Source organism: Aspergillus aculeatus, assembly GCF_001890905.1.
Source record: "Aspergillus aculeatus ATCC 16872 unplaced genomic scaffold ASPACscaffold_5, whole genome shotgun sequence".
Lineage (NCBI taxonomy): Eukaryota > Fungi > Ascomycota > Eurotiomycetes > Eurotiales > Aspergillaceae > Aspergillus > Aspergillus aculeatus.
The window spans coordinates 1,535,707-1,545,430 of NW_017962980.1; the positions used below are offsets into that span (position 1 = coordinate 1,535,707).

Here is a 9,724-nt window from a genome sequence, read left to right on the forward strand (position 1 = left end):
GGGGGGTTGGACTGAGTAAGAAAGTGGAGTGCGAGAAGGGTAAAGAGTCAGGAATCGTCACTAAATTGAAAAAGGAGGTTAGTAGTACACTACTGGGTATACTAACTCAGAGGGTTCGTTTTCATGAACCGTGAACCATGATTGATGTTGAAACAGTCTAGAAAAGAGGCAAAGGTAAAAATAGAGAGAAGAGAGACGAGGAAGCCAGAGAGGAATGAGAAAACAGATCGAAAACTCGATGACTGATGAAATTCTGACCTCTTTCCTCCTTTGGAATGTTGGATACCCGTCAAGTTGTCATTGTTGTTGTTGCTGTTGTTACCTGCTGAATGAACGATGATGATTATGGTGATAATGACTATGGTGATGGCATTAATGCACGCGGACCTTTTTTTTTTTTCGTCAGGTACGGTCGCTCAACACTCCATGAGTACTAGCTCTAAAGTTACGAGGCCAGGGGGAGAAAAACCCACACCAATCGAGGTCCAGAACATTGGAAAACCCGGGACTATCTTCATTTTTGCAGGTGTCTATCGGTTTATCGCTTCGGTCTATCAATCTATCATGCCAATGCTGTATGATGTCGACAGTGCAGTACAGTACAAAGCACATCTCACATACTCTTTCTTTTTTTCCCGGGATAGTTTAGACCAATCCAGAGACTCTTCCCAATCCATCCATTACAATCAATACTTTACATGTGCCGGATTGCCGGCAACCGCAGTTCCACGGTTCGCGGCGGATGGAAATCCATCCAGGCACCCGACAGCCCGGTCTTAACAGATGGATAACTGTGAGTTGCGATGGAGCCTTTGAATCTGCCCGACCCAATCGTTCTTGTTCCGGTCTTGCTTGATGTTTCAGGTTTAGAATGCCGTGAATGTACGACGACCATCGCTGCCTTCCACGTACACCCCCCAATTTCGACGCACACAGAGACAGACCGGCACAGATCACTGACTTTCTATTTCTGCGCCCAAGCAGAACCATCAAAATCGACGCAAGGAAAAGGATGAACGGGAAGACACCTTAAAAAACTCAGTTCAGCTGCCAATGTAAACAACCTTATCCAATCTCGCTGTTGCACCATCGACAACCTGCATGCTCCTGTCACACCATGTCAGTCCAGTGTCAAACTTCGACTCAAAGATTAAACTACTGGAGTCCACTGGATGCTGAAACACGCTGGCCCTGCGAACTCAGGAACCACACGGAACCCGGGCACTGACAGCAAATTTGTTTTGTTTCTTACGCGCAACCCACGGCCAGCCACTAATCAAGCCGAAATGAAGAGCGACGGCCGACTAGAGGCTCCTGTGCCTATCTAGGCCGAATTAAAATTGCACGGGCATGACCGCCCAGCACGCACATACACACTCTAATCATGTAAAGGAAGACGCTTGACGTCGACTAGCGCATCTGAAGGCCGCTGCTTTACGACTGCGGGTCAGTCTCTCCATTGAATATGGTGCCATGATGAAGCACAACGAGGGACAATCCATGCCTCATTGGAGCAAAGCTGTCAACCGGCAAGTGGGACAGTAAGTTAGCCGCGGCTATGAGGCTAGGCTAGTAGGCAGTCAACGAAGGTCATGAATAGGCTCAGTGGATTGCGGCATCGCCAGCGTCATTTTAGCAGAATGAACTTACAAAGTCTCTCTTAATTACCTTTTGAGTCCTTCGTCCTAGATGGGACACAGTGGTCAAACTTGACTGCAGCCACGCGGAATGCCAGTCGCCTATTAGGTGGGAATCGATTGCGACGGCTCCATGATGGCAGTCCACATTGATTGACCAGGGTATGGCCCACCGAGTCGAAACCCCGACTTAATTCGAGAAACAGTCGAACGTGGAAAGGCGAACTGGAGCATGGATCATGGGGGTTGCATTAGTTCCTCCACACTTATGTATCGACCAAGTAGTAATCTATTCTGTTCTCTCTGCTATCGATGAGTGGCTAGATAACCCCTGATTGCATGACCAAATATCCTCTGCTCTTAGAAGCCCAACTGAGTCGCAATATTGAAACAATTATTAGGGGATTTTTAGGGACTCATAAGCAGGATCAAACCAACTAACCAGATACTTGGACAGAGAAAGGAGGTATTAATCTGTGCAATGTCACGTGTATGACAACTGGATAGCTGGACGGGAAGAGACTCTGTTCAAATGCACAACTCCCAACAGCAAGAACAAATCATTCGTAGGAGTCGAGATAGAACTAAGGAATCAATGAACAGAGAAGACGAGAAGACGACCCTTGATCCAAAATTAGGACCACTTCGACCGAACCGTTGACCGTTAAGCCCCTAAAGCCCTGCCAGGTTATCAGCACGGGCGTCTTTCAGATGTTGCGAGGGGGGAGGCGAATACTGATGCCCACCCCAGCCTCAGCCCAACCAAGGCGAACCAAGCCTTCGCATGATCCGCTTTGCATTTCTCTTCCCAAAGCCTTAGCCCAGACATATCTTGAAGTTGGGTGCTTATTTTTGACAGAGGACCACCGACACTTGCATATTCTTTTGCACAATTCCATTCGCAGCGCTTAGTGACAGCGCTCCGCTATCTAGTGCTGACTAAATTTCGCTTGAGTTTGATTGCCCCCCCTGAACCTTCTCCGCGACCCTCCTCTTTATCTGCCCGGCCGGCCGATCTTCGACCAGTCCGGCAATGGCCCAGAACACCAATACGGGAAAAGATTGTCTCCGGATCTGGAGAGGGGGGAAGCATATCCACACGTGTCAGTGAGATGGTTTGGTTCCATGGGTTCCTGGGCTCTTGGGCTCTGCAGACCGGGGTGGTGCTTGTGTTTCAGCAACGATGCCAACTCCACTTCTCTATTTACTAGCAGATCCATCGACGACGCCGACGAACGCTCACATACCACGAACATGAATCACAACGAAGTCACAGACTGGCAAGCGGCCGATACGTCTGTCTCACAGGCCGATCAGTCACAACATTCCATTCGAACCAAATATCCCCATCCCCCGAGATCTAGACCCTCACCTCTCCAACAGTTCAACTACAAATATCGACCTTAACCTCTCCACCGACCGATCCAACCTGCAAGGATACATCTCGACTTATAGATCCCATCCTACCTAAGAAAAAGAAAAATATCAAACTCCCTTCCCGCTGACCCAAAGCCTCCCTGCGCACGTCAACCACCCACAGCGGACGGGACGACCGGCAGCAAGGGCGGGCCCAATCTCTCACCCAGGTCTCTAAACATAAACTCCATGCAAGGATGCATAACATACGAACTCCCGGGCCTACAAGCACTTACGAGTATGAATCTTGCGAGGAGCGCGGGCCACAGGCAAAAGATACAACACCATCAATAGCCATCTCGCCCAATTCTGCACCTTGCGACTATTGACCGTTAAATTGATCGCGCAAATAGTCTAGGAAGTGAAGTATGCAGCCACATCGTCAGATCTGCCTGTCATTCATGACGAAAGAAAATCCTCCTGCGATCGTCGTCGGGGCGTTCGCTGAGCCTGGACCTAGACCTGACCTTTTCCGATCCAGCAGTGGATGATCTCCCATCTTATCTATTGTCGTCATATGTGGCGTTTTGCCCTTGTATGCAAGGGGGGCGATGTGATACATTGCTATCCGTATTATGGGGTCACCCGCTTGTTCGTTCTATGTACAGTAGAAACGACATGTCGAAGTGGATGTGTACATCCTTTCGCGAACGTAGATTAAGTACTCGAAAGAGACTGCAGTCTGCAGTGGTGGGATTACTGGAGCCTGGGAAGGAATGATATAGTAAGTAAACTCGGAAAGCGTGGAAGGCGACCGGAAGAGGAAGCTCGTCATATGGGCCTACATCCTCGTTGGCCTGACCCAAACATACACTTCTTCTCATAGTCTGAGTGCCTAAATGTTGAGCTGCCTACACCCAAGCTCGAGACCAAAGAGATCATACCGCATCTGAAATGAGAACAAAATTTGCCTCCAGTCCAGATCAGTCCTGCATACGTCTCATGCACGAGTGATCGTTCGAACTTGGCTCTGCCTCTACAAGCCTCCTCGACATCGGGCCCTTCTGGTTTGTTGGTAACCTCGATGATGCTTTCTTTCAAAGGATTTGATGTTTCTCAAGTACTTAAACTCCCCGAATTAGAGGATAGGGCAAGCTGATCTTGAACTTCTCCTCAGAGATAGCAGGATAGGAGCCCAACCTCATACCTCATCCAAATGCATCTCCAGTCATATCACACACCCACAGCAATACCCTCAGCAACTCCCTGACAGGATCCCTGTTTATCAGCATCAATTCGCAGGAATGCCTTATCGACCTCCCTGTCCCAATCACTCAGAGCCACAATCGTCCACTCCAGCGCGCCAACCAGATACAGAGCAATGCACTGCCCAACCCAGAGACCCTGAATCCCCCAGCCATGGAAGGCCAACCAGATTCCCAATGGTAGCGCACCACCATAATAGCTGACCAGATTGACCAACGCGCCAACATGCTGTCGCCCCATGCCCCGAAGACTGCCCCCACAACTCCCATTCAGACCATCTGCGACCTGAAACAGCGCCACCCACGGCAGGACGTCGGCAGTAAGCGCCACCACCCGTGCATCGGAGTTGGCTATCTTGGCGAAGTTGTGACGAGTGCCCATCAGCAGCACCAGCACCATCCCTCCCAGCACCATGCTCAGACAAGCGGCTGCGTTCGCTGCCCGGGACGCTCCCGCGGCATCTCGCGAGCCCAACAGATTCCCGATTCGCGCAGATGCGGCTACACCGACCCCGAAGGGGATGGTGTTGAGGATCTGGTCCGCTGTCATAATGACACTTTGCGCGGCCAGGGGGATAGTCCCGAGTCGACCAGCGGCCAGGGCCACAATCTCGAAAGCCCACCACTCCGTGCCCACCTGCACGACTCCCAGGAGGGCCAAGCGCGCAAAGGTCCCCAGGTTGCGGAGGGCTTCGCGCGACCAGCCGCCCCAGCATTCGGCCCCCGCAACGTAGCGTGTATACAGGACCAGCAGCCCGAAAGACACCCAGTACGAGACGCCCGTGGCGATTGGGGCGCCCAACAACCCCAGACGAAGCGTGTAAGAGCAGAATAAGTTGAGGCAGAGATTGCACGGAACCGTGATCAACAAGACATAGGTTCCCGGACGCATCAAGCCTACTCGAAAAGGTCAACCTCCATATATCTTTGTACGTAATAATAAGAGTTTCACACGACCTTGCGCCTGAAGATACTTCTTCATCAACTCAAAATATATATACCCCAGCCCACCGGGAATCAAGCAAGTCAAGAACCGGGCACTATCCCTCGACAGCTGGGGCTGCTGGCCCAGCAGGAGAAAGACGGGCTCCGCGCAAGCCCACAGCCCCGCAATCGGGAGGTAGAACAGGCCGAGCACGAGAAACCCGCGCTGCAACAGGACCCCCAGATCGTGTTTGTTCGCGCTCGCGGTGAACGTCGAGGACGCCAGCGTATCCAGCGCCGTCGTGCCCCCGAGCGCAATCATCCACCCGGTGACCGCGGCGAACATGAACGAGAAAGCCGCCGTGGCGAGATTCTCGGGCGACGTGCGTCCCACGATCAGGATCGAGGTCGCCTGCAGGCTGTTCTGGAGAGCGTAGGCAAGGATCACGGGGATGGAGTCTTTCGCCAATCGGATGACCTCGCCGAGGAAGGTTGGGACGTACCGTTCGTCCTGCTCGTGGGAGGGGCATGCGGTGGGAAGGTTTGGGAGCAGAGCAGATGTTTCGTCCGGCTGCGGACAAGGTTCGCGAAAGGGTTGTTCGTGCCTGCCGGATGATGCTTTGGAAGCGCTGCACATGCCCGACTCTTGAAGCTTCGTCGAAGGAGAGTCATGTTGGTGATTTCCAAACATCGCATACAGTGGCAGCGCAGCCAGTATATAGAATCTCTCTTCGAAATCTCAACGGGATCGTCGGGATGATAGATCAAGTCCAGCCTATACGAGCCGTGTAACCTCGTTAACCTTATTTTCTTGATAGAGAAGTGTAGATCTCACTGTCACTGTCGGGTATAATCCAAGTGATACGTTGCTCAAGGCAGGCAGCGACGAGGTCGTCGAGGGTCCCTCTCATCCTCCAGGTCCTCTGATCGCCAGAAGCACAAGGGATGTACGCGATGCAGCAACAACCCCTCCAACTAAACCCGTCCCCAGAGCCTTGCCCATGTCGGCCAGACGAGCTATATAGTCAAGAGCAAAAGAAAAGGTACAGGCATGGCAGATCCCCATTATGTCTGTTACTTGGCGCGGGCATGTAGACGAGACGAGGACGCAAACTAAAACGCCCAAGGATCGAGAGCTAGGTAGTATCTCAAAGAGATGATATCTTAAAACTCGGAAATGAAGGATCGAGATATCGAGATGGAACCCGATAGGCAGTAGCTTTACTAGCCTTACCCTCACATGCTCTCTCCTGTCCCGTGTTGTTACTGTCCTAGAGTCGCAAAATTGCGTGGCTGCAGCGGGACGTAGGACCAATTTCAAAACCAGTCCTGCTGGCTGGGATACGCTATACTTGCAGATAGTAAGGAGATTGTCAGGAACAGCTTGCACTTTCAGTACACAACCTAGCAAGCCAAGTGATTGAGGAGATGCACACTGAGAATGACTTTGAGCGGAAGTTTATCTTGCATATAGTCGAAAAAATACTAGCATACTGGTCTCTCGATCTGAAAGAAAATCAACTGGTAAGTGGCTATGTAAGAACAACGACGATCAGTTCAATGGATATGCATGATTTCGCCGGATGGTATCTACCGCAAACAGCTCGCTTGAAATCGACCAACCCTGAGCTCAAAAGAAAAGAAAGAATAATGCCATTTGCACCTTATCAAAGAAAACATAAACCCAAAAATCAGGACCCAGCTGATTCAGTCCCAAATGCGCCTCGATCTATTGGTCGTGTCCATGCATATTGAACCTGCAGGAATGGAGACATGTAACGATAAGATGTCACAGAAGGAAGAAGAGAGGTGGTATACCAGTAACGGGAAGGAGACAAGAAGAAAAAGGTAGAAAGTAGCATAGTGGACTACTTTTTGCCGAACAACTTCACCCGATAAATACATGTATTATCGGCCCCCCAATTGTTCTTCGCGCGTATAACGACCTTATCCACGCGGATCTCTGGGTCATCGATCACAGCATCAAGGATGAAACGTTGCGCATGCTGGTCCGAGTTGATGTCGTAAGTCCATCTTCCAACACGATAGTAAGCTGGTCCGAGCCGCTCATCATACTGACCCCAGTAGGCTTCTTCCGATTCGCCGGGATAGGCCAGCTTGAGTGCATGCATAACGGGCTCATGCAAGACGAAACGCTCATCATTGAACAAGTCGTCCTGCCCGGCAGGATTATTGGGGCGAGGCGTCAGTTTAGCTTGGGCCTTGAGGTATTCACCCCACGACTGTTCAGGATAAACCAAGGTGTCGTTCTTAACACGGCGAAATCGGACCCAGAGCTCCATGTCTCGGGGAGCAAGTCCAGGGTTCAGCGCCGCTGCTTTGGGGACGTGCTCGACAACGATTTCTTCAGGGACGATTCGGTAGCCAAGAAGAACACCAACTTGTGTCATCCCGTCGCGCAGGACGCTGCACCAGCAGTCTCCAATATCTTCCCACGCTGTCGCGACGGATAATGGGGGTTGCGGCCGGCGAAAATTCTCTTCCAGGAAGTAATTGTACACTTTTCTCCTGAAACCGATCTGCTGCGTCACAGTTGGACTCGTTTTGTGCGGGTCAATCAGAATCCCAAGTGGTACAGCTAAGAAATTAGTTTTCGGAATGTACGTGCCAAGAAGTGTCCCAGTGGATACACCCTTTGTCGGCTGTGCTCGAATGTCGGCTTTGACTGTTTTGATGTCCCTCGATAGAGTTGATACTTGTGAACCTAGTTTGGACATCTGTGCGCTGAGACTGCTGATCGCATCTTGGCCTGTTCCGTTCAATGGTCCATAATACCGAGGTTGACCGAATGGAATCATTCCGCCCAGGTAGTTAGAACTAGTCAGGATCATTATCGCCAGTGCCAACAGCGCAATGATTCGACCAACAGCGGATAGTTTCTCACGCGTAGAATGTCCGATATCAGGCCATTCATTGAAAAGCGACGGCCGGATGAGCGCTGGCTGCTCCCTAGCAGATGCCTCGTCCGTGTGAAAGTGAGGAATGTCAGTTTTGGTAGGAGCTGACGGTTGGGTGTCAGGGGAGTCCTCTTTGGCGAACTCTGGCTGTGGTTCCCATTCGGGCTCCGATGTAGTTTCCAACGCACCTTCCTCAAACACTGGCGAGAGAGAAGGCGACTTCGCGGGTGTTGGTACCTTTGGTGGGAGCGACGACTTTTTAGGCGTTGGTGCCTTCTGGGGTAGCGGCGACCTTGTGAGCGACGACCTTGTGAGCGACGGGGCCTTCGATGGTGCTCTCTGAGGAGAGGAATGTCGAAGAGGCGAAGGTGACTTTGAGAGTGAGAGAGACCTCCAAGGCGATGACGATCTATCCAGTGATGGTGATTTCGGAGGTGAAGCCGACTTTGACGGTGACGGAGACCTCTCCGGAGAAGGCGCCTTCTGGGCTACCACCGATTTCAAAGGGTGAAGGGGCTTCACAGGAGGTGATTTTAATGGTGATGATTTGTACTGAGAAAGTCTTGAGTCCGGTTCCTCCTCTTCATGAATAGTCGACACATCTTTGACGAATGCCATTCCAGAGACCCGGCGAGGAGGGGCAGTTATATTCTTGCCATCGGACAATGTCCGCCGCAAGTCGTCATCATGAATATCTCGCTCGATCGAGTATGAAATCACGGACTCATTGTCAAGTCCAGACGAGCTGCTCAATGGCGGCTCGTCATGCGCTGGAACTCCCGAGCGCAACAAAGGGGACGGGTATAGCTTATCAGCAGGTACATGGGGATATCGAGATTCTGGAACAGGGTCCAGTGCGGGGCTTGAGGTTGTCGAGATAGTATGCGGAATCGGAGGGGTAGGAGTTGCAGTAGATTGATCATTTGGGTGGTAACCATTGATGGGACTGGGGGATCTTGTTGCATCGCGGAGTGATTCGAGTAGCTGCGTTTGGTCAGGAGTTGGCTCGCGGCGTGTTCTTCGTATTGTTGACACATTAGCAGACGAGGATCTTCGTCGGCGACTACGATCCGCAGTCGACGCACTTTCCTTTTGCTCCCGGTCTTTCGCATCCTCGATACCCTTCTCGATCTGGCCGGCCATTTCAACCAAATCCATGTGAGGGTTGAGGACCAGCTGCCGAGGAAGGAGTGGCGTTTCAGCCGAGCCATATGCAAATGATTGTCTAGTAGGAAGGTTGGGCAAGGCTTGTGTTCGACTGTCCGACATCAATTGGTGTTGAAAGTATGAAAGAGCGCCCTCAGCGCGAGGGGTTGACCCGTTCTGCCTGACGGTACCGCGTCTGGGAGGCATCGTGATTTATCTCGAAAGCCCGTATCGGAATGTCTGTGTTCTTAATAGTCAGAATTAGCTTCCTTCCTAGAAGTATACTGAGTTTGGAGTAAATCCGTGCGGGAGATTAGGTCCGAAGAAGTGAGAGCGTCGCTCTACTTACCCCGTAAATTCCGTGTTGAATGCAACTCTCCGCAACCTCGGAAGAAATGTTGACGAATGCGCAGGCAGCCTCGACGAGAACCGGAAAGAGGAAAGACGAGAAGTAGTTTCAAAGCACAGATAGGAATCT

General features: G+C 51.4%; 2 protein-coding genes across 2 annotated transcripts; both read right to left on the reverse strand.

Annotated features, from left to right (window-relative positions):
* Window positions 1-4,226: 4,226 nt before the first annotated feature.
* ASPACDRAFT_26743 (MATE family efflux transporter) lies at window positions 4,227-5,819 on the reverse strand (the record flags this gene model as incomplete). The annotated part of the gene is made up of 2 exons (XM_020199446.1): window positions 4,227-5,158; window positions 5,216-5,819. The coding sequence occupies 2 exons, from the start codon at window positions 5,817-5,819 to the stop codon at window positions 4,227-4,229; spliced, it is 1,536 nt and encodes a 511-aa protein (XP_020057987.1).
* Window positions 5,820-7,050: 1,231 nt separating this feature from the next.
* On the reverse strand, window positions 7,051-9,453 carry ASPACDRAFT_41912 (uncharacterized protein; the record flags this gene model as incomplete). The annotated part of the gene is made up of 1 exon (XM_020201003.1): window positions 7,051-9,453. One exon carries the CDS (start codon window positions 9,451-9,453, stop codon window positions 7,051-7,053), a length of 2,403 nt encoding a protein of 800 aa, XP_020057988.1.
* Between the last annotated feature and the right edge of the window lie 271 nt (window positions 9,454-9,724).